The sequence below is a fragment of the Scyliorhinus torazame genome, chromosome 4, assembly GCF_047496885.1.
Source record: "Scyliorhinus torazame isolate Kashiwa2021f chromosome 4, sScyTor2.1, whole genome shotgun sequence".
Lineage (NCBI taxonomy): Eukaryota > Metazoa > Chordata > Chondrichthyes > Carcharhiniformes > Scyliorhinidae > Scyliorhinus > Scyliorhinus torazame.
In genome coordinates, this window is record NC_092710.1 from 8,960,002 (window position 1) to 8,987,439 (window position 27,438).

Sequence of the window (27,438 nt, forward strand, 5' to 3'; positions counted from 1 at the left end):
GGGTCCGGAGTCGGTCTACCTGTGCGCTGGCACATGTACCTCGGGATAGGGCGTCTGGGGGCTCGTTGCGTTTACCAGGGTGATACTTAATCTCATAGTTATCGGTGGAGAGCTTGATTCTCCACCACAAGATTTTATCATTTTTGACCTTGCCCCGCTGTGTGTTGTTGAACATGAAGGCTACCGACCGTTGGTCAGTGAGGAGAGTGAATCTCCTGCCGGCCAGGTAATGCCTCCAATGTCGCACAGCCTCAACGATAGCCTGGGCCTCCTTTTCGACGGGTGAGTGTCGAATTTCGGAGGCATGGAGGGTGCGGGAGAAGAATGCCACGGGCCTGCCTGCCTGGTTTAGAGTGGCGGCAAGGGCGACGTCTGATGCGTCGCTTTCTACTTGGAAAGGAAGTGTTCCGTCTACAGCGTACATTCCAGCTTTGGCAATATCAGCTCTGATCCGAGCGAAGGCCTGTTGGGCCTCGGCCGTCAGGGGGAAATGGGTGGACTGTATGAGTGGGCGGGCCTTGTCCGCATGGTTTGGGACCCACTGAGCGTAATACGAGAAGAACCCCAGGCAGCGTTTGAGGGCCTTGGGGCAGTGGGGGAGGGGGAGCTCCATGAGGGGGCGCATGCGGTCAGGATCTGGCCAGAGCTCCGTTCTGGACCACACAGCCGAGGATGGGTAAGCGGTTTGTACGGAAGACACACTTCTCCTTGTTGTACGTGAGGTTGAGGAGAGTGGCGGTGGGGAGAAATTTAGCGAGGTTGGCGTCGTGGTCCTGCTGATCGTGGCCGCAGATGGTCACATTGTCTAGGTACGGGAACGTGGCCCGCAAGCCGTACCGGTCGACCATTCGGTCCATCTCCCTTTGGAAGACCGAAACCCCATTGGTGACGCCAAAGGGGACCCTAAGGAAGTGATATAGTCGGCCGTCTCCCTCGAAGGCGGTGTATGGCCGGTCCGATTTACGGATGGGGAGCTGGTGGTCAGCGGATTTCAGGTCCACCGTTGAGAAGACCCGGTACTGTGCAATCTGGTTAACCATGTCAGATATGCGTGGGAGGGGGTACGCGTCGAGCTGCGTGTACCTGTTGATGGTCTCGCTGTAGTCCACGACCATTCGACATTTCTCCCCAGACTTAACCACGACCACTTGGGCTCTCCAGGGGCTGTTTCTGCCTCGATGACTCCCTCCCGAAGCAGCCGCTGGACCTCGGACCTGATGAAGGTCCTATCCTGGGTGCTGTACCGTCTGCTCCTGGTGGCGACGGGTTGGCAATCTGGAGTTAGATTGGCAAAGAGGGAAGGAGGATCGACCTTTAGGGTCGCGAGGCTGCACACAGTGAGGGGTGGTAGGGGCCCGCCGAATTTAGGGGTCAGGCTCTGGAGGTTGCACTGGAAGTCCAGGCCGAGGATAAGTGCAGCGCAGAGGTTAGGGAGGACGTAGAGGCGAAAACCGTGGAACTCTACGCCTTGGACTGTGAGCGTGACCGTGCAGTACCCCCGGATCGCTACGCGATGGGATCCGGAGGCCAGGGAGATACTTTGATTGGTAGGGTGTACCGTAAGGGAGCAACGCCTTACCGTATTCAGGTGTACAAAGCTCTCGGTGCTCCCGGAGTCCAGTAGGCAGGAGGTCACATGGCCGTTGACTTTCGCGCTGGTGGATGCGTTGGTCAGAGTGTGTGGTCGGGACTGGTCGATTGCCGTGGATGCGAGTCGGGGTTGATCGTCGGGTAGTGAGGCGGCCGCTGAATCGGGGTCCTGAAACGCCGTTGGTCTCCGTGTGCTGCGGGGTGGACAAGATGGCGGCGCCCGGAGGTCCTGGGGGATCACAAAATGGCGGCGCCCATGGAACACACGTCGCGGGGGTGGAGCAAGATGGCAGCACACATTGTTGTGCGGGGGAGAAGATGGTGGCACCCATTGCTCGCACGTGGCCTGGGAGGAGAGGAGGATGGCGGCGCCCATTGTCCGTGACCGGGGTGGGGGGGGCGACCGCTGGCGCTGAGCGGGCCTGGCACACCCGCTGAGTAATGACCCTTCTTCCCGCAGGACTTACAAAGGGCAGCGTTGGCTGGGGTTCGGGGCACCCCCGGAGATCACTGGCTGGCGCGTAGCGCAGGCGTATTGGGTGGGTAGCGCCCCCGCTGGGACGGCTGCCTGTGGGGCCCATGAAGCGTAGGAGGGGTGGGCCGCGCGGTTGGGGGCGTAGGACTGTACATTGCGCAGGGCGACCGTCATGGAAAGCGCTAGTGTTTTAGTCTCTGCGAGGTCGCGCGTGGCCCCTTCCCGCTGCCTGATAACATCGGACCCAATCCCAGTTACAAAAGCGTCCCGCATAAGGAGATCCGAGTGCTCCTTAGCTGTAATGTCCTGGCAGTCCCAGTCCCGAACTAGTGGGATCAGGGCCATCCAGAAGTCCTCGATTGACTCACCAGGTAGTTGAGTCCGCGTTGCGAGCGCGTGTCTGGCGAAGACCGTTTTCGTCTTCTGCTCATAACTCTCTTTGAGTCGAGTCACAGCGTCAGCGTAATTGGGCGCATCCTGGACCAGCGGGAAGACTCTGGAGCTGAGTCTGGAGGACAATATCTGGATCTTCTGAGCCTCTGGAACAGGGGTCGGGGCCGCGTTGATATTCGCTTCAAAACAAGCTGGCCAGTGCTGGAAGTCCTTTCTGGCGTCGCTTGCGAGTGGATCCAGCTGTAGGCGATCTGGTTTAATCCGGAGGACCATCTTCTGAATCAGAGACTAATAAATTGAGGCACGATCAATTTGGCTGGAGACAAAGTTGAATCCAAACTGAGGCTTTATTAGTCGCTGACGTGTGGCCTCCCACAGCAGCTGACGAAATGGCTGCGAGCTGGAGGCCACACATATTTATACCCCGTCTCCTGGGCGGAGCTAGCACGCAGGGGCCCAGGTGAACCTGTAGTGCAGGTTCTACCGTACAACCCTTAATATAGGAACACAGTGGCTTACCACACTCTCTCTGTCTCTCTATCTGTCTCTCTCTCTGTCCCTCACTCTCCCTCTGTATCTCTCTCTCTCTCTGTCACTCTCTGACTCCTCCTCTCCTCTCTCTCTGTCTCCCCCTCTCTCTCACTCTGCCTCTCTCTGTCTCTCCCGCTCCCTCTCTCTCACTCTCACACACTCTCTCCGTCTCTCTCTCCCTCTCGGTCTCACACTCTCTCTGTCTCTCCCTCTCCCTCTCTCTCTCACTCTGTCTCTCTCTGTCTCTCCCTCTCCCTCTCTCTCACTCTCTCACACACACTCTCTCTCACTCTGTCTCTCTGTATCTCCCTCTCCCTTTCTCTCACTCTCTGTCACTCTCACACCCTCTCTCCGTCTCTCTCTCCCTCTCGGTCTCACACTCTCTCTGTCTCTCCCTCTCCCTCTCTCTCTCACTGTCTCTCTCTGTCTCTCCCACTCCCTCTCTCTCACTCTCTCACACACACTCTCTCTCACTCTGTCTCTCTGTATCTCCCTCTCCCTTTCTCTCACTCTCTGTCACTCTCACACACTCTCTCCGTCTCTCTCTCCCTCTCGGTCTCACACTCTCTCTGTCTCTCCCTCTCCCTCTCTCTCTCACTGTCTCTCTCTGTCTCTCCCACTCCCTCTCTCTCACTCTCTCACACACACTCTCTCTCACTCTGTCTCTCTGTATCTCCCTCTCCCTTTCTCTCACTCTCTGTCACTCTCACACACTCTCTCCGTCTCTCTCTCCCTCTCGGTCTCACACTCTCTCTGTCTCTCCCTCTCCCTCTCTCTCTCACTGTCTCTCTCTGTCTCTCCCACTCCCTCTCTCTCACTCTCTCACACACACTCTCTCTCACTCTGTCTCTCTGTATCTCCCTCTCCCTTTCTCTCACTCTCTGTCACTCTCACACACTCTCTCCGTCTCTCTCTCCCTCTCGGTCTCACACTCTCTCTCTAATGTTCACAGAGCACCGAGAGACTCTCTCCGGAGATCCTGATTGACTCGGACACGTTGAGTAACTCGAAGCTGGAGAGATGTCGGCAACTGAGCCGGAGCCACAATGAGCTGTCCACGGCCTTGTCGACGGACAGTGAGAGACATACATCCAGGAAACACAGTAATTCCTCCACATCCGACATCGACTCCGTCAAACAACACCACAACTTCCTATCCACGTGAGACCACCTCGAAACAGCCAGGGTTCCTGCTCCTGATCACTGTCCAGTGATCCCTGGGTTAGAGAGAGAGGGGGGAAATCAGCCAGGGTTCCTGCTCCTGATCACTGTCCAGTGACCCCTGGGTTAGAGAGAGAGGGGAAATCAGCCAGGGTTCCTGCTCCTGATCACTGCCCAGTGATCCCAGGGTTAGAGAGAGAGGGGAAATCAGCCAGGGTTCCTGCTCCTGATCACTGTCCAGTGATCCCTGGGTTAGAGAGAGAGAGGGGAAATCAGCCAGGGTTCCTGCTCCTGATCACTGTCCAGTGATCCCTGGGTTAGAGAGAGAGAGAGAGGAAATCAGCCAGGGTTCCTGCTCCTGATCACTGTCCAGTGATCCCTGGGTTAGAGAGAGAGGGGAAATCAGCCAGGGTTCCTGCTCCTGATCACTGTCCAGTGATCCCTGGGTTAGAGAGAGAGGGGGGAAATCAGCCAGGGTTCCTGCTCCTGATCACTGTCCATTGATCCCTGGGTTAGAGAGAGAGGGGGGAAATCAGCCAGGGTTCCTGCTCCTGATCACTGCCCAGTGATCCCTGGGTTAGAGAGAGAGAGGGGAAATCAGCCAGGGTTCCTGCTCCTGATCACTGTCCAGTGATCCCTGGGTTAGAGAGAGAGGGGGGAAATCAGCCAGGGTTCCTGCTCCTGATCACTGTCCAGTGACCCCTGGGTTAGAGAGAGAGGGGAAATCAGCCAGGGTTCCTGCTCCTGATCACTGTCCAGTGATCCCAGGGTTAGAGAGAGAGGGGAAATCAGCCAGGGTTCCTGCTCCTGATCACTGTCCCGTGATCCCTGGGTTAGAGAGAGAGTGGGGAAATCAGCCAGGGTTCCTGCTCCTGATCACTGTCCAGTGATCCCTGGGTTAGAGAGAGAGAGGGGAAATCAGCCAGGGTTCCTGCTCCTGATCACTGTCCAGTGATCCCTGGGTTAGAGAGAGAGAGAGAGGAAATCAGCCAGGGTTCCTGCTCCTGATCACTGTCCAGTGATCCCTGGGTTAGAGAGAGAGGGGAAATCAGCCAGGGTTCCTGCTCCTGATCACTGTCCAGTGATCCCTGGGTTAGAGAGAGAGGGGGGAAATCAGCCAGGGTTCCTGCTCCTGATCACTGTCCATTGATCCCTGGGTTAGAGAGAGAGGGGGGAAATCAGCCAGGGTTCCTGCTCCTGATCACTGTCCAGTGATCCCTGGGTTAGAGAGAGAGAGGGGAAATCAGCCAGGGTTCCTGCTCCTGATCACTGTCCAGTGATCCCTGGGTTAGAGAGAGAGAGGGGAAATCAGCCAGGGTTCCTGCTCCTGATCACTGTCCAGTGATCCCTGGGTTAGAGAGAGAGAGGGGAAATCAGCCAGGGTTCCTGCTCCTGATCACTGTCCAGTGATCCCTGGGTTAGAGAGAGAGGGGAAATCAGCCAGGGTTCCTGCTCCTGATCACTGTCCAGTGATCCCTGGGTTAGAGAGAGAGAGGGGAAATCAGCCAGGGTTCCTGCTCCTGATCACTGTCCAGTGATCCCTGGGTTAGAGAGAGAGGGGGGAAATCAGCCAGGGTTCCTGCTCCTGATCACTGTCCAGTGATCCCTGGGTTAGAGAGAGAGGGGAAATCAGCCAGGGTTCCTGATCCTGATCACTGCCCAGTGATCCCTGGGTTAGAGAGAGAGGGGAAATCAGCCTGGGTTCCTGCTCCTGATCACTGTCCAGTGATCCCTGGGTTAGAGAGAGAGAGGGGGAAATCAGCCAGGGTTCCTGCTCCTGATCACTGTCCAGTGATCCCTGGGTTAGAGAGAGAGAGAGGAAATCAGCCAAGGTTCCTGCTCCTGATCACTGTCCAGTGATCCCTGGGTTAGAGAGAGAGGGGAAATCAGCCAGGGTTCCTGCTCCTGATCACTGTCCAGTGATCCCTGGGTTAGAGAGAGAGGGGAAATCAGCCAGGATTCCTGCTCCTGATCACTGCCCAGTGATCCCTGGGTTAGAGAGAGAGGGGAAATCAGCCAGGGTTCCTGCTCCTGATCACTGTCCAGAGATCCCTGGGTTAGAGAGAGAGGGAAAATCAGCCAGGGTCCCTGCTCCTGATCACTGCCCAGTGATCCCTGGGTTAGAGAGAGAGAGAGGAAATCAGCCAGGGTTCCTGCTCCTGATCACTGCCCAGTGATCCCTGGGTTAGAGAGAGAGAGGGGAAATCAGCCAGGGTTCCTGCTCCTGATCACTGTCCAGTGATCCCTGTGTTAGAGAGAGAGAGGGGAAATCAGCCAGGGTTCCTGCTCCTGATCACTGTCCAGTGATCCCTGGGTTAGAGAGAGAGAGAGGAAATCAGCCAGGGTTCCTGCTCCTGATCACTGCCCAGTGATCCCTGGGTTAGAGAGAGAGGGGAAATCAGCCAGGGTTCCTGCTCCTGATCACTGTCCAGTGACCCCTGGGTTAGAGAGAGAGGGGAAATCAGCCAGGGTCCCTGCTCCAGATCACTGTCCAGTGATCCCTGGGTTAGAGAGAGAGAGAGGGGAAATCAGCCAGGGTTCCTGCTCCTGATCACTGTCCAGTGATCCCTGGGTTAGAGAGAGAGAGGGGAAATCAGCCAGGGTTCCTGCTCCTGATCACTGTCCAGTGATCCCTGGGTTAGAGAGAGAGGGGAAATCAGCCAGGGTTCCTGCTCCTGATCACTGTCCAGTGATCCCTGGGTTAGAGAGAGAGAGGGGAAATCAGACAGGGTTCCTGCTCCTGATCACTGTCCAGTGATCGCTGGGTTAGAGAGATGGGGGAAATCAGCCAGGGTTCCTGCTCCTGATCACTGTCCAGTGATCCCTGGGTTAGAGAGAGAGGGGAACTCAGCCAGGGTTCCTGATCCTGATCACTGTCCAGTGATCGCTGGGTTAGAGAGAGAGAGGGGGAAATCAGCCAGGGTTCCTGCTCCTGATCACTGTCCAGTGATCCCTGGGTTAGAGAGAGGGGGAAAATCAGCCAGGGTTCCTGCTCCTGATCACTGTCCAGTGATCGCTGGGTTAGAGAGAGAGAGGGGGAAATCAGCCAGGGTTCCTGCTCCTGATCACTGTCCAGTGATCCCTGATTTAGAGAGAGAGAGAGGGGAAATCAGCCAGGGTTCCTGCTCCTGATCACTGTCCCGTGATCCCTGGGTTAGAGAGAGGGGGGAAATCAGCCAGGGTTCCTGCTCCTGATCACTGTCCAGTGATCCCTGGGTTAGAGAGAGAGAGGAAATCAGCCAGGGTTCCTGCTCCTGATCACTGTCCAGTGATCCCTGGGTTAGAGAGAGAGAGGGGGGAAATCAGCCAGGGTTCCTGCTCCTCATCACTGCCCAGTGATCCCTGGGTTAGAGAGAGAGGGGAAATCAGCTAGGGTTCCTGCTCCTCATCACTGCCCAGTGATCCCTGGGTTAGAGAGAGAGGGGAAATCAGCCAGGGTTCCCGCTCCTGATCACTGTCCAGTGATCCCTGGGTTAGAGAGAGAGAGGGGGGAAATCAGCCAGGGTTCCTGCTCCTCATCACTGCCCAGTGATCCCTGGGTTAGAGAGAGAGGGGAAATCAGCCAGGGTTCCCGCTCCTGATCACTGTCCAGTGATCCCTGGGTTAGAGAGAGAGGGGAAATCAGCCAGGGTTCCTGCTCCTGATCACTGTCCAGTGATCCCTGGGTTAGAGAGAGAGGGGAAATCAGCCAGGGTCCCTGCTCCTGATCACTGTCCAGTGATCCCTGGGTTAGAGAGAGAGGGGAAATCAGCCAGGGTTCCTGCTCCTGATCACTGTCCAGTGATCCCTGGGTTAGAGAGAGAGGGGAAATCAGCCAGGGTTCCTGCTCCTGATCACTGTCCAGTGATCCCTGGGTTAGAGAGAGAGAGGAAATCAGGCAGGGTTCCTGCTCCTGATCACTGTCCAGTGATCCCTGGGTTAGAGAGAGAGGAAATCAGCCAGGGCTCCTGCTCCTGATCACTGCCCAGTGATCCCTGGGTTAGAGAGAGAGGGGAAATCAGCCAGGGTTCCCGCTCCTGATAACTGTCCAGTGATCCCTGGGTTAGAGAGAGGGGGGGGGGGAAATCAGCCAGGGTTCCTGCTCCTGATCACTGTCCAGTGATCCCTGGGTTAGAGAGAGAGGGGAAATCAGCCAGGGTTCCTGCTCCTGATCACTGTCCAGTGATCCCTGGGTTAGAGAGAGGGGGGGGAAATCAGCCAGGGTTCCTGCTCCTGATCACTGTCCAGTGAGCCCTGTTAGAGAGAGAGGGGGGAAATCAGCCAGGGTTCCTGCTCCTGATCACTGTCCAGTGATCCCTGGGTTAGAGAGAGAGGGGGGAAATCAGCCAGGGTTCCTGCTCCTGATCACTGTCCAGTGACCCCTGGGTTAGCGAGAGGGGAAATCAGCCAAGGTTCCTGCTCCTGATCACTGTCCAGTGATCCCTGGGTTAGAGAGAGAGGGGAATTCAGCCAGGGTTCCTGCTCCTGATCACTGTCCAGTGATCCCTGGCTTAGAGAGAGAGGGGGAAATCAGCCAGGGTTCCTGCTCCTGATCACTGTCCAGTGATCCCTGGGTTAGAGAGAGAGAGGAAATCAGCCAGGGTTCCTGCTCCTGATCACTGCCCAGTGATCACTGGGTTAGAGAGAGAGAGGAAACCAGCCAGGGTTCCTGCTCCTGATCACTGTCCAGTGATCCCTGGGTTAGAGAGAGAGGGGAAATCAGCCAGGGTTCCTGCTCCTGATCACTGTCCAGTGATCCCTGGGTTAGAGAGAGAGGGGAAATCAGCCAGGGTTTCTGCTCCTGATCACTGTCCAGTGATCCCTGGGTTAGAGAGACAGGGGAAATCAGCCAGGATCTCTGCACCTGATCACTGTCCAGTGATCTCTGGGTTAGAGAGAGAGGGGAAATCAGCCAGGGTCCCTGCTCCTGATCACTGTCCAGTGATCCCTGGGTTAGAGAGAGAGAGGAAATCAGCCAGGGTTCCTGCTCCTGATCACTGTCCAGTGATCCCTGGGTGAGAGAGAGGGGAAATCAGCCAGCGTTCCTGCTCCTGATCACTGTCCAGTGATCCCTGGGTTAGAGAGAGAGGGGAAATCAGCCAGTGTTCCTGCTCCTGATCACTGTCCAGTGATTCCTGGGTTAGAGAGAGAGACGGGAAATCAGCCAGTGTTCCTGCTCCTGATCACTGTCCAGTGATCCCTGGGTTAGAGAGAGAGGGGAAATCAGCCAGGGTTCCTGCTCCTGATCACTGTCCAGTGATCCCTGGGTTAGAGAGAGAGGGGAAATCAGCCAGGTTTCCTGCTCCTGATCACTGTCCAGTGATTCCTGGGTTAGAGAGAGAGACGGGAAATCAGCCAGGGTTCCTGCTCCTGATCACTGTCCAGTGATCCCTGGGTTAGAGAGAGAGAGGGTAAATCAGCCAGGGTTCCTGCTCCTGATCACTGTCCAGTGATCCCTGGGTTAGAGAGAGAGGGGGGAAATCAGCCTGGGTTCCTGCTCCTGATCACTGTCCAGTGATCCCTGGGTTAGAGAGAGAGGGGGGACATCAGCCAGGTTTCCTGCTCCTGATCACTGTCCAGTGATCCCTGGGTTAGAGAGAGAGGGGGGAAATCAGCCAGGGTTCCTGCTCCTGATCACTGTCCAGTGATCCCTGGGTTCGAGAGAGAGAGGGGAAATCAGCCAGGGTTCCTGCTCCTGATCACTGTCCGGTGATCCCTGGGTTAGAGAGAGAGAGGGGAAATCAGCCAGGGTTCCTGCTCCTGATCACTGTCCAGTGATCCCTGGGTTAGAGAGAGAGGGGAAATCAGCCAGGGTTCCATCTCCTGATCACTGTCCAGTCATCCCTGGGTTAGAGAGAGAGGGGGGAAATCAGCCAGGGTTCCTGCTCCTGATCACTGTCCAGTGATCCCTGGGTTAGAGAGAGAGGGGAAATCATCCAGGGTTCCTGCTCCTGATCACTGTCCAGTGATCCCTGTGTTAGAGAGAGAGGGGAAATCAGCCAGGGTTCCTGCTCCTGATCACTGTCCAGTGATCCCTGGGTTAGAGAGAGAGGGGAAATCAGCCAGGGTTCCTGCTCCTGATCACTGTCCAGTGATCCCTGGGTTAGAGAGAGAGGGGTAATCAGCCAGTGTTCCTGCTCCTGATCACTGTCCAGTGATCCCTGGGTTAGAGAGAGAGAGAGGGGAAATCAGCCAGGGTCCCTGCTCCTGATCACTGTCCAGTGATCCCTGGGTTAGAGAGAGAGAGAGGGGAAATCAGCCAGGGTTCCTGCTCCTGATCACTGTCCAGTGATCCCTGGGTTAGAGAGAGAGAGAGGAAATCAACCAGGGTTCCTGCACCTGATCACTGTCCAGTGAATCCTGCGTTAGAGAGAGAGGGGAAATCAGCCAGGGTTCCTGCTCCTGATCACTGTCCAGTGATCCCTGGGTTAGAGAGAGAGAGAGGAAATCAACCAGGGTTCCTGCACCTGATCACTGTCCAGTGAATCCTGCGTTAGAGAGAGAGGGGAAATCAGCCAGGGTTCCTGCTCCTGATCACTGTCCAGTGATCCCTGGGTAAGAGAGAGAGGGGAAATCAGCCAGGGTTCCTGCTCCTGATCACTGTCCAATGATCCCTGGGTTAGAGAGAGAGAGAGGAAATCAGCCAGGGTTCCTGCTCCTGATCACTGTCCAATGATCCCTGGGTTAGAGAGAGAGAGGGGAAATCAGCCTGGGTTCCTGCTCGTGATCACTGGCCAGTGATCCCTGGGTTAGCGAGAGAGGGGAAATCAGCCAGGGTTCCTGCTCCTAGTCACTTCCAGTGATTCCTGGGTTAGAGAGAGAGAGAGGGGAAATCAGCCTGGGTTCCTGCTCGTGATCACTGGCCAGTGATCCCTGGGTTAGCGAGAGAGGGGAAATCAGCCAGGGTTCCTGCTCCTGATCACTGTCCAGTGATCCCTGGGTTAGAGAGGGAGGGGAAATCAGCCAGGGTTCCTGCTCCTGATCACTGTCCAATGATCCCTGGGTTAGAGAGAGAGGGGGGAAATCAGCCAGAGTTCCTGCGACTGATCACTGTCCAGTGATCCCTGGGTTAGAGAGAGAGGGGGGAAATCAGCCAGGGTACCTGCTCCTGATAACTGTCCAGTGATCCCTGGGTTAGAGAGAGAGGGGAAATCAGCCAGGGTTCCTGCTCCTGATCACTGTCCAGTGATCCCTGGGTTAGAGAGAGAGAGGGGAAATCAGCCAAGGTTCCTGCTCCTGATCCCTGTCCAGAGATCCCTGGGTTAGAGAGAGAGAGGGGAAATCAGCCAGGGTTCCTGTTCCTGATCACTGTCCAGTGATCCCTGGGTTAGAGAGAGAGGGGGGAAATCAGCCAGGGTTCCTTCTCCTGATCACTGTCCAGTGATCCCTGGGTTAGAGAGAGAGGGGAAATCAGCCAGGGTTCCTGCTCCTGATCACTGTCCAGTGATCCCTGGGTTAGAGAGAGAGAGGGGAAATCAGCCAGGGTTCCTGTTCCTGATCACTGTCCAGTGATCCCTGGGTTAGAGAGAGAGGGGAAATCAGCCAGGGTTCCTGCTCCTGATCACTGTCCAGTGATCCCTGGGTTAGAGAGAGAGGGGAAATCAGCCAGGGTTCCTGCTCCTGATCACTGTCCAGTGATCCCTGTTAGAGAGAGAGGGGGGAAATCAGCCAGGGTTCCTGCTCCTGATCACTGTCCAGTGATCCCTGGGTTAGAGAGCGAGGGGGGAAATCAGCCAGGGTTCCTGCTCCTGATCACTGTCCAGTGATCCCTGGGTTAGAGAGAGGGGGGGGGAAATCAGCCAGGGTTCCTGCTCCTGATCACTGTCCAGTGATCCCTGGGTTAGAGAGAGAGGGGAAATCAGCCAGGGTTCCTGCTCCTGATCACTGTCCAGTGATCCCTGGGTTAGAGAGAGGGGGGGGAAATCAGCCAGGGTTCCTGCTCCTGATCACTGTCCAGTGATCCCTGTTAGAGAGAGAGGGGGGAAATCAGCCAGGGTTCCTGCTCCTGATCACTGTCCAGTGATCCCTGGGTTAGAGAGAGAGGGGGGAAATCAGCCAGGGTTCCTGCTCCTGATCACTGTCCAGTGACCCCTGGGTTAGCGAGAGGGGAAATCAGCCAAGGTTCCTGCTCCTGATCACTGTCCAGTGATCCCTGGGTTAGAGAGAGAGGGGAATTCAGCCAGGGTTCCTGCTCCTGATCACTGTCCAGTGATCCCTGGCTTAGAGAGAGAGGGGGAAATCAGCCAGGGTTCCTGCTCCTGATCACTGTCCAGTGATCCCTGGGTTAGAGAGAGAGAGGAAATCAGTCAGGGTTCCTGCTCCTGATCACTGCCCAGTGATCACTGGGTTAGAGAGAGAGAGGAAACCAGCCAGGGTTCCTGCTCCTGATCACTGTCCAGTGATCCCTGGGTTAGAGAGAGAGGGGAAATCAGCCAGGGTTCCTGCTCCTGATCACTGTCCAGTGATCCCTGGGTTAGAGAGACAGGGGAAATCAGCCAGGGTCCCTGCACCTGATCACTGTCCAGTGATCTCTGGGTTAGAGAGAGAGGGGAAATCAGCCAGGGTCCCTGCTCCTGATCACTGTCCAGTGATCCCTGGGTTAGAGAGAGAGAGGAAATCAGCCAGGGTTCCTGCTCCTGATCACTGTCCAGTGATCCCTGGGTTAGAGAGAGAGGGAAAATCAGCCAGGGTTCCTGCTCCTGATCACTGTCCAGTGATCCCTTGGTTAGAGAGAGGGGGGAAATCAGCCAGGGTCCCTGCACCTGATCACTGTCCAGTGATCCCTGGGTTAGAGAGAGAGGGGAAATCAGCCAGGGTTCCTGCTCTTGATCACTGTCCAGTGATCCCTGGGTTAGAGAGAGAGAGAGGGGGGAAATCAGCGAGGGTTCCTGCTCCTGATCACTGTCCAGTGACCCCTGGGTTAGAGAGAGAAGGGAAATCAGCCAGGGTTCCTGCTCCTGATCACTGTCCAGTGATCCCTGGGTTAGAGAGAGGGAAAATCAGCCAGGGTTCCTGCTCCTGATCACTGTCCAGTGATACCTGGGTTAGAGAGAGAGAGAGGAAATCAGCCAGAGTTCCTGCTCCTGATCACTGCCCAGTGATCCCTGGGTTAGAGAGAGAGGAGAAATCAGCCAGGGTTCCTGCTCTTGATCACTGTCCAGTGATCCCTGGGTTAGAGAGAGAGGGGAAATCAGCCAGCGTTCCTGCTCCTGATCACTGTCCAGTGATCCCTGGGTTAGAGAGAGAGAGAGGGGGAAATCAGCCAGGGTTCCTGCTCCTGATCACTGTCCAGTGATCCCTGGGTTAGAGAGAGAGAGGGGAAATCAGCCAGGGTTCCTGCTCCTGATCACTGTCCAGTGACCCCTGGGTTAGAGAGAGAGGGGAAATCAGCCAGGGTTCCTGCTCCTGATCACTGTCCAGTGATCCCTGGGTTAGAGAGAGAGGGGAAATCAGCCAGGGTTCCTGCTCCTGATCACTGTCCAGTGATCCCTGGGTTAGAGAGAGAGAGAGAAAATCAGCCAAGGTTCCTGCTCCTGATCACTGTCCAGTGATCCCTGGGTTAGAGAGAGAGGGGAAATCAGCCAGGGTTCCTGCTCCTGATCACTGTCCAGTGATCCCTGGGTTAGAGAGAGAGGGGAAATCAGCCAGGGTTCCTGCTCCTGATCACTGTCCAGTGATCCTTGGGTTAGAGAGAGAGAGGGGAAATCAGCCAGGGTTCCTGCTCCTGATCACTGTCCAGTGATCCCTGGGTTAGAGAGAGAGAGAGGAAATCAGCCAGGGTTCCTGCTCCTGATCACTGTCCAATGATCCCTGGGTTAGAGAGAGAGGGGGGAAATCAGCTAGGGTTCCTGCTCCTGATCACTGTCCAGTGATCCCTGGGTGAGAGAGAGGGGGAAATCAGCCAGGGTTCCTGCTCCTGATCACTGTCCAGTGATCCCTGGGTTAGAGAGAGAGAGAGGGGAAATCAGCCAGGGTTCCTGCTCCTGATCACTGTCCAGTGATCCCTGGGTTAGAGAGAGAGGGGAAATCAGCCAGGGTTCCTGCTCCTGATCACTGTCCAGTGATCCCTGGTTTAGAGAGAGAGGGGGGAAATCAGCCAGGTTTCCTGCTCCTGATCACTGTCCAGTGATCCCTGGGTTAGAGAGAGAGGGGGAAATCAGCCAGGGTTCCTGCTCCTGATCACTGTCCGGTGATCTCTGGGTGAGAGAGAGAGAGGGGAAATCAGCCAGGGTTCCTGCTCCTGATCACTGTCCAGTGTTCCCTGGGTTAGAGAGAGAGGGGAAATCAGCCAGGGTTCCTGTTCCTGATCACTGTCCAGTGAGCCCTGGGTTAGAGAGAGGGGAAATCAGCCAGGGTTCCTGCTCCTGATCACTGCCCAGTGATCCCTGGGAGAGAGAGAGGGGAAATCAGCCAGGGTTCCTGCTCCTGATCACTGTCCAGTGATCCCTGGGTTAGAGAGAGAGGGGAAATCAGCCAGGGTTCCTGCTCCTGATCACTGTCCAGTGATCCCTGGGTTAGAGAGAGAGGGGAAATCAGCCAGGGTTCCTGCTCCTGATCACTATCCAGTGATCTCTGGGTTAGAGAGAGAGGGGGGAAATCATCCAGGGTTCCTGCTCCTGATCACTGTCCAGTGATCCCTGGGTTAGAGAGAGAGACGGGAAATCAGCCAGGGTTCCTGCTCCTGATCACTGTCCAGTGATCCCTGGGTTAGAGAGAGAGAGGGGAAATCAGCCAGGGTTCCTGCTCCTGATCACTGTCCAGTGATCCCTGGGTGAGAGAGAGGGGAAATCAGCCAGGGTTCCTGCTCCTGATCACTGTCCAGTGATCCCTGGGTTAGAGAGAGAGGGGGGAAATCAGCCAGGGTTCCTGCTCCTGATCACTGTCCAGTGATCCCTGTGTGAGAGAGAGAGAGGGGAAATCAGCCAGGGTTCCTGCTCCTGATCACTGTCCAGTGATCCCTGGGTTAGAGAGAGAGAGGGGAAATCAGCCAGGGTTCCTGCTCCTGATCACTGCCCAGTGATCCCTGGGTTAGAGAGAGAGGGGAAATCAGCCAGGGTTCCTGCTCCTGATCACTGTCCAGTGATCCCTGGGTTAGAGAGAGAGAGGGGAAATCAGCCAGGGTTCCTGCTCCTGATCACTGTCCAGTGATCCCTGGGTTAGAGAGAGAGGGGAAATCAGCCAGGGTTCCTGCTCCTGATCACTGCCCAGTGATCCCTGGGTTAGAGAGAGAGGGGAAATCAGCCAGAGTTCCTGCTCCTGATCACTGTCCAGTGATCCCTGGGTTAGAGAGAGAGAGGGGAAATCAGCCAGGGTTCCTGCTCCTGATCACTGTCCAGTGATCCCTGGGTTAGAGAGAGAGAGGAAATCAGCCAGAGTTCCTGCTCCTGATCACTGTCCAGTGATCCCTGGGTTAGAGAGAGAGGGGAAATCAGCCAGGGTTCCTGCTCCTGATCACTGTCCAGTGATCCCTGGGTTAGAGAGAGAGGGGAAATCAGCCAGGGTTCCTGCTCCTGATCACTGTCCAGTGATCCCTGGGTTAGAGAGAGAGAGGGGAAATCAGCCAGGGTTCCTGCTCCTGATCACTGTCCAGTGATCCCTGGGTTAGAGAGAGAGGGGGGAAATCAGCCTGGGTTCCTGCTCCTGATCACTGTCCAGTGATCCCTGGGTTAGAGCGAGAGGGGAAATCAGCCACGGTTCCTGCTCCTGATCACTGTCCAGTGATCGCTGGGTTAGAGAGAGAGGGGAAATCAGCCAGGGTTCCTGCTGCTGATCACTGTCCAGTGATCCCTGGGTTAGAGAGAGAGAGGGGAAATCAGCCAGGGTTCCTGCTCCTGATCACTGTCCAGTGATCCCTGGGTTAGAGAGAGGGGGGGGAAATCAGCCAGGGTTCCTGCTCCTGATCACTGTCCAGTGATCCCTGGGTTAGAGAGAGAGAGGGGAAATCAGCCAGGGTTCCTGCTCCTGATCACTGTCCAGTGATCCCTGGGTTAGAGAGAGAGAGGAAATCAGCCAGAGTTCCTGCTCCTGATCACTGTCCAGTGATCCCTGGGTTAGAGAGAGAGGGGAAATCAGCCAGGGTTCCTGCTCCTGATCACTGTCCAGTGATCCCTGGGTTAGAGAGAGAGGGGAAATCAGCCAGGGTTCCTGCTCCTGATCACTGTCCAGTGATCCCTGGGTTAGAGAGAGAGAGGGGAAATCAGCCAGGGTTCCTGCTCCTGATCACTGTCCAGTGATCCCTGGGTTAGAGAGAGAGGGGGGAAATCAGCCTGGGTTCCTGCTCCTGATCACTGTCCAGTGATCCCTGGGTTAGAGAGAGAGAGAGGGGAAATCAGCCAGGGTTCCTGCTCCTGATCACTGTCCGGTGATCCCTGGGTTAGAGAGAGGGGGGAAATCAGCCAGGGTTCCTGCTCCTGATCACTGTCCAGTGATCCCTGGGTTAGAGAGAGAGGGGAAATCAGACAGGGTTCCTGCTCCTGATCACTGTCCAGTGATCCCTGGGTTAGAGAGAGATGGGGGATATCAGCCACCGATCCCTGGGTCATTCGCATAATGACCCATCTTGTGGTTCGGTTACTGCTGAGTATTATGGGTTGCCTGTTTATTTTTCTCCCGTCTGTTTAATGATCCTTTTCCCTGCTGTCAGATTGCAGGGAAACGTACTGAAGGAAGATGGGGGCCTGCGACGCAGCAGTAGCTCCTCGTTTATCAACCTCGACGCAAGCGAGAAGCTCAACTTTGACGTTTCGGACTTCTTCCTGTTCGGTTGCCCCTTGGGCCTAGTCCTGGCCTTGCGGACCACCATCGCTCCTGGACTGGATCGTAAGGGCCTGTCACTGTTGCCAGGGGGACGGGGACTGCTGGACCCCACTGCCCGGGACAGGGTCACACTCGCTGTGTGACCCTGCCTCCTCCACACTCTCACACAGTCCATTCCACACCCTAACCACTCGCTGTGTGACCCTGCCTCCTCCACACTCGCACACAGTCCATTCCACACCCTAACCACTCGCTGTGTGACCCTGCCTCCTCCACACTCTCACACAGTCCATTCCACACCCTAACCACTCGCTGTGTGACCCTGCCTCCTCCACACTCTCACACAGTCCATTCCACACCCTAACCACTCGCTGTGTGACCCTGCCTCCTCCACACTCTCACACAGTCCATTCCACACCCTAACCACTCGCTGTGTGACCCTGCCTCCTCCACACTCTCACACAGTCCATTCCACACCCTAACCACTCACTGTGTGACCCTGCCTCCTCCACACTCTCACACAGTCCATTCCACACCCTAACCACTCGCTGTGTGACCCTGCCTCCTCCACACTCTCACACAGTCCATTCCACACCCTAACCACGCTGTGTGACCCTGCCTCCTCCACACTCTCACACAGTCCATTCCACACCCTAACCACTCGCTGTGTGACCCTGCCTCCTCCACACTCTCTCACAGTCCATTCCACACCCTAACCACTCGCTGTGTGACCCTGCCTCCTCCACACTCTCACACAGTCCATTCCACACCCTAACCACTCGCTGTGTGACCCTGCCTCCTCCACACTCTCACACAGTCCATTCCACACCCTAACCATTCACTGTGTGACCCTGCCTCTTCCGCACTCTCACACAGTCCATTCCACACCCTAACCACTCGCTGTGTGACCCTGCCTCCTCCACACTCTCACACAGTCCATTCCACACCCTAACCCCTCGCTGTGTGACCCTGCCTCCTCCACACTCTCACACAGACCATTCCACACCCTAACCACTCGCTGTGTGACCCTGCCTCCTCCACACTCTCACACAGTCCATTCCACACCCTAACCACTCGCTGTGTGACCCTGCCTCCTCCGCACTCTCACACAGTCCATTCCACACCCTAACCACTCGCTGTGTGACCCTGCCTCCTCCACACTCTCACACACTCCATTCCACACCCTAACCACTCGCTGTGTGACCCTGCCTCCTCCACACTCTCACACAGTCCAGTCCACACCCAAACCACTCGCTGTGTGACCCTGCCTCCTCCACACTCTCACACAGTCCAGTCCACACCCAAACCACTCGCTGTGTGACCCTGCCTCCTCCACACTCTCACACAGTCCATTCCACACCCTAACCACTCGCTGTGTGACCCTGCCTCCTCCATACTCTCACACAGTCCATTCCACACCCAAACCACTCGCTGTGTGACCCTGCCTCCTCCACACTCTCACACAGTCCATTCCACACCCTAACCACTCGCTGTGTGACCCTGCCTCCTCCACACTCTCACACAGTCCATTCCACACCCTAACCACTCGCTGTGTGACCCTGCCTCCTCCACACTCTCACACAGTCCATTCCACACCCTAACCACTCGCTGTGTGACCCTGCCTCCTCCACACTCTCACACAGTCCATTCCACACCCTAACCACTCGCTGTGTGACCCTGCCTCCTCCACACTCTCACACAGTCCATTCCACACCCTAACCACTCGCTGTGTGACCCTGCCTCCTCCACACTCTCACACAGTCCATTCCACACCCTAACCACTCGCTGTGTGACCCTGCCTCCTCCACACTCTCACACAGTCCATCCACACTCTATCCACTCGCTGTGTGACCCTGCCTCCTCCACACTCTCACACAGTCCATTCCACACCCTAACCACTCGCTGTGTGACCCTGCCTCCTCCACACTCTCACACAGTCCATTCCACACCCTAACCACTCGCTGTGTGACCCTGCCTCCTCCACACTCTTACACAGTCCATTCCACACCCTAACCACTCGCTGTGTGACCCTGCCTCCTCCACACTCTCACACAGTCCATTCCACACCCTAACCCCTCGCTGTGTGACCCTGCCTCCTCCACACTCTCACACAGTCCATTCCACACCCTAACCACTCGCTGTGTGACCCTGCCTCCTCCACACTCTCACAGTCCATTCCCCACCCTAACCACTCGCTGTGTGAACCTGCCTCCTCCACACTCTCACACAGTCCATTCCACACCCTAACCACTCGCTGTGTGACCCTGCCTCCTCCACACTCTCACACAGTCCATTCCACACCCTAACCCCTCGCTGTGTGACCCTGCCTCCTCCACACTCTCACACAGCCCATTCCACACCCTAACCACTCGCTGTGTGACCCTGCCTCCTCCACACTCTCACACAGTCCATTCCACACCCTAACCACTCGCTGTGTGACCCTGCCTCCTCCACACTCTCACACAGTCCATTCCACACCCTAACCACTCGCTGTGTGACCCTGCCTCCTCCACACTCTCACACAGTCCATTCCACACCCTAACCACTCGCTGTGTGACCCTGCCTCCTCCACACTCTCACACAGTCCACACCCTAACCACTCGCTGTGTGACCCTGCCTCCTCCACACTCTCACACAGTCCACACCCTAACCACTCGCTGTGTGACCCTGCCTCCTCCACACTCTCACACAGTCCATTCCACACCCTAACCACTCGCTGTGTGACCCTGCCTCCTCCACACTCTCACACAGTCCATTCCACACCCTAACCACTCGCTGTGTGACCCTGCCTCCTCCACACTCTCACACACTCCATTCCACACCCTAACCACTCGCTGTGTGACCCTGCCTCCTCCACACTCTCACACAGTCCATTCCACACCCTAACCACTCGCTGTGTGACCCTGCCTCCTCCACACTCTCACACAGTCCATTCCACACCCTAACCACTCACTGTGTGACCCTGCCTCCTCCACACTCTCACACAGTCCACACCCTAACCACCCGCTGTGTGACCCTGCCTCCTCCACACTCTCACACAGTCCATTCCACACCCTAACCATTCGCTGTGTGACCCTGCCTCCTCCGCACTCTCACACAGTCCATTCCACACCCTAACCACTCGCTGTGTGACCCTGCCTCCTCCACACTCTCACACACTCCATTCCACACCCTAACCACTCGCTGTGTGACCCTGCCTCCTCCACACTCTCACACAGTCCATTCCACACCCTAACCACTCGCTGTGTGACCCTGCCTCCTCCACACTGTCACACAGTCCATTCCACACCCTAACCACTCGCTGTGTGACCCTGCCTCCTCCACACTCTCACACAGTCCATTCCACACCCTAACCACTCGCTGTGTGACCCTGCCTCCTCCACACTCTCACACAGTCCACACCCTAACCACCCGCTGTGTGACCCTGCCTCCTCCACACTCTCACACAGTCCATTCCACACCCTAACCACTCGCTGTGTGACCCTGCCTCCTCCACACTCTCACACAGTCCACACCCTAACCATTCGCTGTGTGACCCTGCCTCCTCCACACTCTCACACAGTCCATTCCACACCCTAACCTCTCGCTGTGTGACCCTGCCTCCTCCACACTCTCACACAGTCCATTCCACACCCTAACCACTCGCTGTGTGACCCTGCCTCCTCCGCACTCTCACACAGTCCATTCCACACCCTAACCACTCGCTGTGTGACCCTGCCTCCTCCACACTCTCACACAGTCCATTCCACACCCTAACCACTCGCTGTGTGACCCTGCCTCCTCCACACTCTCACACAGTCCATTCCCCACCCTAACCACTCGCTGTGTGACCCTGCCTCCTCCACACTCTCACAGTCCATTCCACACCCTAACCACTCGCTGTGTGACCCTGCCTCCTCCACACTCTCACACAGTCCATTCCACACCCTAACCCCTCGCTGTGTGACCCTGCCTCCTCCACACTCTCACACAGTCCATTCCACACCCTAACCACTCGCTGTGTGACCCTGCCTCCTCCACACTCTCACACAGTCCATTCCACACCCTAACCACTCACTGTGTGACCCTGCCTCCTCCACACTCTCACACAGTCCATTCCACACCCTAACCACTCGCTGTGTGACCCTGCCTCCTCCACACTCTCACACAGTCCATTCCACACCCTAACCACTCGCTGTGTGACCCTGCCTCCTCCACACTCTCACACAGTCCATTCCACACCCTAACCCCTCGCTGTGTGACCCTGCCTCCTCCACACTCTCACACAGTCCATTCCACACCCTAACCACTCGCTGTGTGACCCTGCCTCCTCCACACTCTCACACAGTCCATTCCACACCCTAACCACTCGCTGTGTGAATCATTCCCACAATCCCTCTGAAACCTCGCCATCCTTCCTCATGTGTGTCTGTCGGAGCTGGACACAATGCTCCATTTCGCACTGAACATTGGTGAATGTTCAACAAAACCTTGTCGCCAAAGAATCATGTCAGCCCTACAGCGCACAAGGAGGCCATTTGGCCCATCGAGTCTGCACCGGCCCTCTGAATGACCACCCTATCGAGGCCCACCCCCCCCTCCCTATCCCCGCAATCCCACCCAACCTGCACATCTTCGGACTGTGGGAGGAAACCCTGCAGACTCCGCACAGACAGTGACCCAAGCCGGAATCGAACCTAGGCCCCTGGCGCTGGTACCATATCGCCGCTGTATTCTGTGACCCCCATTCATAAACCCCAGGATATTGTACAATTTATTAATCGCGCGCTCAAACTCTCCTGTCAAACTCATCTGGGTCATGTTTGGGAGCGGATGTCGCGACCTCGCCTGATCGGGCCTACATTGCACCTGGAGCCTTTGGCGAGGCGGTCGATTGTGAATGGAGCTGGAGGGAGGCTCTGCTGTGGGCAGGATTGGGGGGGGGGGGGGGGGGTGGGGGAGCGGGGAATGTTTCCGCGAACGGATGGGCCCCGCTAAACGTCTCTTCTCTCGTCCCCAAGGGGTGAAGCTCCGACCGGCCTGCCAGCAGCTCTACAACCTCTTCCACCCGGCCGACCCCTCGGCCTGCCGACTGGAGCCTCTGCTGGCCCGGGACTTCCACATGGTCCCCCCCTACATCATCCCGCGGTACCAGAAGTTTCCGCTGGGCGACGGGAACTCCTCACTCCTGGGTAAGCTGTGCTGGGATTGGCTGGCTGTCAACTGGGAATGTGCAGGGATGGTCTGTACCTTCACCGGGAATGTGCTGGGATTTGTTGTACATGACGCCGGAATGTGCTGGGATTTGCTGCACGTTAACTGGGAATGTGTTGGGATCCACGGCATGTCAACTGGGAACGTGCTGGAATTCACTGTACTTGAACTGGGAATCTGCTGGGATTTGCTGTACGTTACCAGGAATGTGGCGATGTTCACTGTAATTTAACTGGGAACATGCTGGAATTCCCTGTATGTTCACGAGGAATGTGCTGGGATTGGCTGTCTGTTAACTAGGAATGTGATCGGATCCACTGCATGTGAACTGGGAACGTGCTGGGATTTGCTCTATGTTAACTGGGAATGTGCTGGGATTGGTGTAAAATAACGGAGAGAGAGAGCGTGCTGGGATTGGGGTATATTAACGGAGAGAGAGAGTGTGCTGGGATTGGTGTATATTAACGGAGAGAGAGCGTGCTGGGATTGGGGTATAATAACGGAGAGAGAGAGCGTGCTGGGATTGGGGTATATTAACGGAGCTAGAGAGAGAGAGAGCGTGCTGGGATTGGGGTATATTAACGGAGGGAGAGAGAGAGAGCGTGCTGGGATTGTGTATATTAACTGAGAGAGAGAGAGCGTGCTGGGATTGGGGTATATTAACGGAGCGAGAGAGAGAGAGAGCGTGCTGGGATTGGGGTATATTAACGGAGCGAGAGAGAGAGAGAGCGTGCTGGGATTGGGGTATTTTAACGGAGCGAGAGAGAGAGAGAGCGTGCTGGGATTGGGGTATATTAACGGAGAGAGAGAGAGCGTGCTGGGATTGGGGTATATTAACGGAGAGAGAGAGAGCGTGCTGGGATTGGGGTATATTAACGGAGGGAGAGAGAGAGAGCGTGCTGGGATTGGGGTATATTAACGGAGGGAGAGAGAGAGAGCGTGCTGGGATTGGGGTATATTAACGGAGGGAGAGAGAGAGCGTGCTGGGATTGGGGTATATTAACGGAGAGAGAGAGAGCGTGCTGGGATTGGGGTATATTAACGGAGAGAGAGAGAGCGTGCTGGGATTGGGCTATATAAACGGAGCGAGAGAGAGAGCGTGCTGGGATTGGGGTATATTAACGGAGAGAGACAGAGCCTGCTGGGATTGGGGTATATTAACGGAGGGAGAGAGAGCGTGCTGGGATTGGGGTATATTAACGGAGCGAGAGAGAGAGAGCGTGCTGTGATTGGGGTATATTAACGGAGCGAGAGAGAGCGTGCTGGGATTGGTGTATATTAACGGAGAGAGAGAGACAGCGTGCTGGGATTGGTGTATATTAACGGAGAGAGAGAGAGCGTGCTGGGATTGGTGTATATTAACGGAGAGAGAGAGACAGCATGCTGGGATTGGTGTATATTAACGGAGAGAGAGAGAGAGAGAGTGTGCTGGGATTGGTGTATATTAACGGAGAGAGAGAGAGAGCGTGCTGGGATTGGTGTATATTAACGGAGAGAGAGAGAGAGCATGCTGGGATTGATGTATATTAACGGAGAGAGAGAGAGCGTGCTGGGATTGGTGCATATTAACGGAGAGAGTGGGACAGCGTGCTGGGATTGGTGTATATTAACGGAGAGGGAGCGTGCTGGGATTGGTGTATATTAACGGAGAGAGAGAGAGCATGTTGGGATTGGTGTATATTAACGGAGAGAGAGCGTGCTGGGATTGGTGTATATTAACGGAGAGAGAGAGAGTTTTCTGGGATTGGTGTATATTAATGGAGAGAGAGAGCGTGTGATCGGATTGGGGTATAATAACGGAGGGAGAGAGAGAGCGTCCTGGGATTGGTGTATATTAACGGAGGGAGAGAGAGAGCGTGCTGGGATTGGGGTATATTAACGGAGAGAGAGAGAGCGTGCTGGGATTGGTGTATATTAACGGAGAGAGAGAGAGCGTGCTGGGATTGGGGTATATTAACGGAGAGAGAGAGAGCGCGCTGGGATTGGGGTATATTAACGGAGAGAGAGAGAGAGAGAGAGCGTGTTGGGATTGGGGTATATTAATGGAGAGAGAGAGAGCGTGCTGGGATTTGTGTATATTAACGGAGATAGAGAGAGCATGCTGGGATTGGTGTATATTAACGGAGAGAGAGAGAGAGAGCGTGCTGGGATTGGGGTATATTAACGGAGGGAGAGAGAGAGCGTGCTGGGATTGGGGTATATTAACTGAGAGAGAGAGAGCGTGCTGGGATTGGGGTATAATAACGGATGGAGAGAGTGAGCGTGCTGGGATTGGTGTATATTAACGGAGAGAGAGTGAGCGTGCTGGGATTGGGGTATATTAACGGAGAGAGAGAGAGAGCGTGCTGGGATTGGTGTATATTAACGGAGAGAGAGAGAGCGTGCTGGGATTGGTGTATATTAACGGAGAGAGAGATTGTGCTGGGATTGGTGTATATGAACAGAGAGCGAGAGAGCGTGCTGGGATTGGGGTATATTAACGGAGAGAGAGAGTGTGCTGGTATTGGTGTATATTAACGGAGAGAGAGAGCGTGCTGGGATTGGTGTATATTAACGGAGAGAGTGAGAGAGCGTGCTGGGATTGGTGTATATTAACGGAGAGAGAGAGAGCGTGCTGGGATTGGTGTATATTAACGGAGAGAGAGCGTGCTGGGATTGGTGTATATTAACGGAGAGAGAGAGAGCGTGCTGGGATTGGGGTATATTAACGGAGAGAGAGAGCGTGCTGGGATTGGGGTATATTAACGGAGAGAGAGAGAGAGAGCGTGCTGCGATTGGTGTATATTAACAGAGAGAGAGACAGAGGGTGATGGGATTGATGTGTATTAACGGAGAGAGAGAGAGCGTGCTGGGATTGGTGTGTATTAACGGAGAGAGAGAGCGTGCTGGGATTGGTGTATATTAACGGAGGGAGCGAGAGAGCGTGCTGGGATTGGTGTATATTAACGGAGAGAGAGCGCATGCTGGGATTGGTGTATATTAACAGAGAGAGAGAGTGTGCTGGGATTGGTGTATATTAACGGAGAGAGAGAGCGTGCTGGGATTGGTGTATATTAACGGAGAGAGAGAGAGTTTGCTGGGATTGGTGTATATTAACGGAGAGAGAGAGATAGCGTGCTGGGATTGGTGTATATTAACGGAGAGAGAGAGAGCGTGCCGGGATTGGTGTATATTAACGGAGAGAGAGAGCGTGCTGGGATTGGGGTATATTAACGGAGAGAGAGAGACAGCGTGCTGGGATTGGTGTATATTAACGGAGAGAGAGAGTGTGCTGGGATTGGTGTATATTAACGGAGAGAGAGAGAGAGCGTGCTGGGATTGGTGTATATTAACGGAGAGAGAGAGAGTTTGCTGGGATTGGTGTATATTAACGGAGGGAGAGAGAGAGAGTGCTGGGATTGGTGTATATTAACGGAGAGAGAGAGAGCGTGCTGGGATTGGTGTATATTAACGGAGAGAGAGAGCGTGCTGGGATTCGGGTATATTAACGGAGAGAGAGAGACAGCGTGCTGGGATTGGTGTATATTAACGGAGAGAGAGAGAGAGAGAGTGTGCTGGGATTGGTGTATATTAACGGAGAGCGAGAGACAGCGTGCTGGGATTGGTGTATATTAACGGAGAGAGAGAGAGAGACAGCGTGCTGGGATTGATGTATATTAACGGAGAGAGAGAGAGCGTGCTGGGATTGGTGTATATTAATGGAGAGAGACAGCGTGCTGGGATTGGTGTATATTAACGGAGAGAGAGAGAGAGAGAGTGTGCTGGGATTGGTGTATATTAACGGAGAGAGAGAGACAGTGTGCTGGGATTGGTGTATATTAACGGAGAGAGAGAGAGCGTGCTGGGATTGGTGTATATTAACGGAGAGAGAGCGTGCTGGGATTGGTGTATATTAACGGAGAGAGAGAGAGCGTGCTGGGATTGATGTATATTAACGGAGAGAGAGAGCGTGCTGGGATTGGTGTATATTAACGGAGAGAGAGAGACAGCGTGCTGGGATTGGTGTATATTAACGGAGAGAGAGCGTGCTGGGATTGGTGTATATTAACGGACAGAGAGAGAGCATGTTGGGATTGGTGTATATTAACGGAGAGAGAGCGTGCTGGGATTGGTGTATATTAACGGAGAGAGAGAGAGTTTACTGGGATTGGTGTATATGAACAGAGAGTGCGAGAGCGTGCTGGGATTGGTGTATATTAACGGAGAGAGAGAGAGTGCTGGGATTGGGGTATATTAACGGAGGAGCGTGCTGGGATTGGTGTAAATTAACGGAGAGAGAGAGTGTGCTGGTATTGGTGTATATTAACGGAGAGAGAGAGAGCATGCTGGGATTGGGGTATATTAACGGAGAGAGAGAGAGCGTGCTGGGATTGGGGTATATTAACGGAGAGAGAGAGCGTGCTGGGATTGCGGTATATTAACGGAGAGCGAGAGAGCGTGCTGGGATTGGTGTATATTAACGGAGAGAGAGCGTGCTGGGATTGGTGAATATTAACGGAGAGAGAGCGTGCTGGGATTGGTGTATATTAACGGAGAGAGAGAGAGAGCGTGCTGGGATTGGGGTATATTAACGGAGAGAGAGAGAGAGCGTGATGGGATTGATGTGTATTAACGGAGAGAGAGAGAGCGTGCTGGGATTGGTGTGTATTAACGGAGAGAGAGAGAGAGCGTGCTGGGATTGGTGTATATTAACGGAGAGAGAGAATGTGCTGGGATTGGTGTATATTAACGGAGAGAGAGAGCGTGCTGGGATTGGTGTATATTAACGGAGAGAGAGAGAGCGTGCTGGGATTGGTGTATATTAACGGAGAGAGAGAGACAGCGTGCTGGGATTGGTGTATATTAACGGAGAGAGAGAGAGCGTGCTGGGATTGGTGTATATTAACGGAGAGAGAGAGACAGCGTGCTGGGATTGGTGTATATTAACGGAGAGAGAGAGAGAGAGAGTGTGCTGGGATTGGTGTATATTAACGGAGAGAGAGAGAGAGCGTGCTGGGATTGGTGTATATTAACGGAGAGAGAGAGAGCGTGCTGGGATTGGTGTATATTAACGGAGAGAGAGGGACAGCGTGCTGGGATTGGTGTATATTAACGGAGAGGGAGCGTGCTGGGATTGGTGTATATTAACGGAGAGAGAGAGAGCATGTTGGGATTGGTGTATATTAACGGAGAGAGAGCGTGCTGGGATTGGTGTATATTAACGGAGAGAGAGAGAGTTTTCTGGGATTGGTGTATATTAATGGAGAGAGAGAGCGTGTGATCGGATTGGGGTATAATAACGGAGGGAGAGAGAGAGCGTCCTGGGATTGGGGTATATTAACGGAGAGAGAGAGAGCGTGCTGGGATTGGGGTATATTAAC

General features: G+C 55.0%; 1 protein-coding gene across 1 annotated transcript in view; it reads left to right on the top strand.

The window, feature by feature from the left end:
* The window catches only part of LOC140411278 (membrane-associated phosphatidylinositol transfer protein 1-like), a gene marked incomplete at its 3' end in the record, with an annotated part of 252,446 nt that overhangs the window by 182,195 nt on the left and 42,813 nt on the right, over positions 1-27,438 (top strand). The window contains exons 14-16 of the mRNA XM_072500400.1: positions 3,942-4,150; positions 16,773-16,948; positions 21,886-22,056. Of these exons, the coding sequence (XP_072356501.1) occupies positions 3,942-4,150; positions 16,773-16,948; positions 21,886-22,056 (556 nt within the window). The remainder of the gene's footprint in view (positions 1-3,941; positions 4,151-16,772; positions 16,949-21,885; positions 22,057-27,438) is intronic.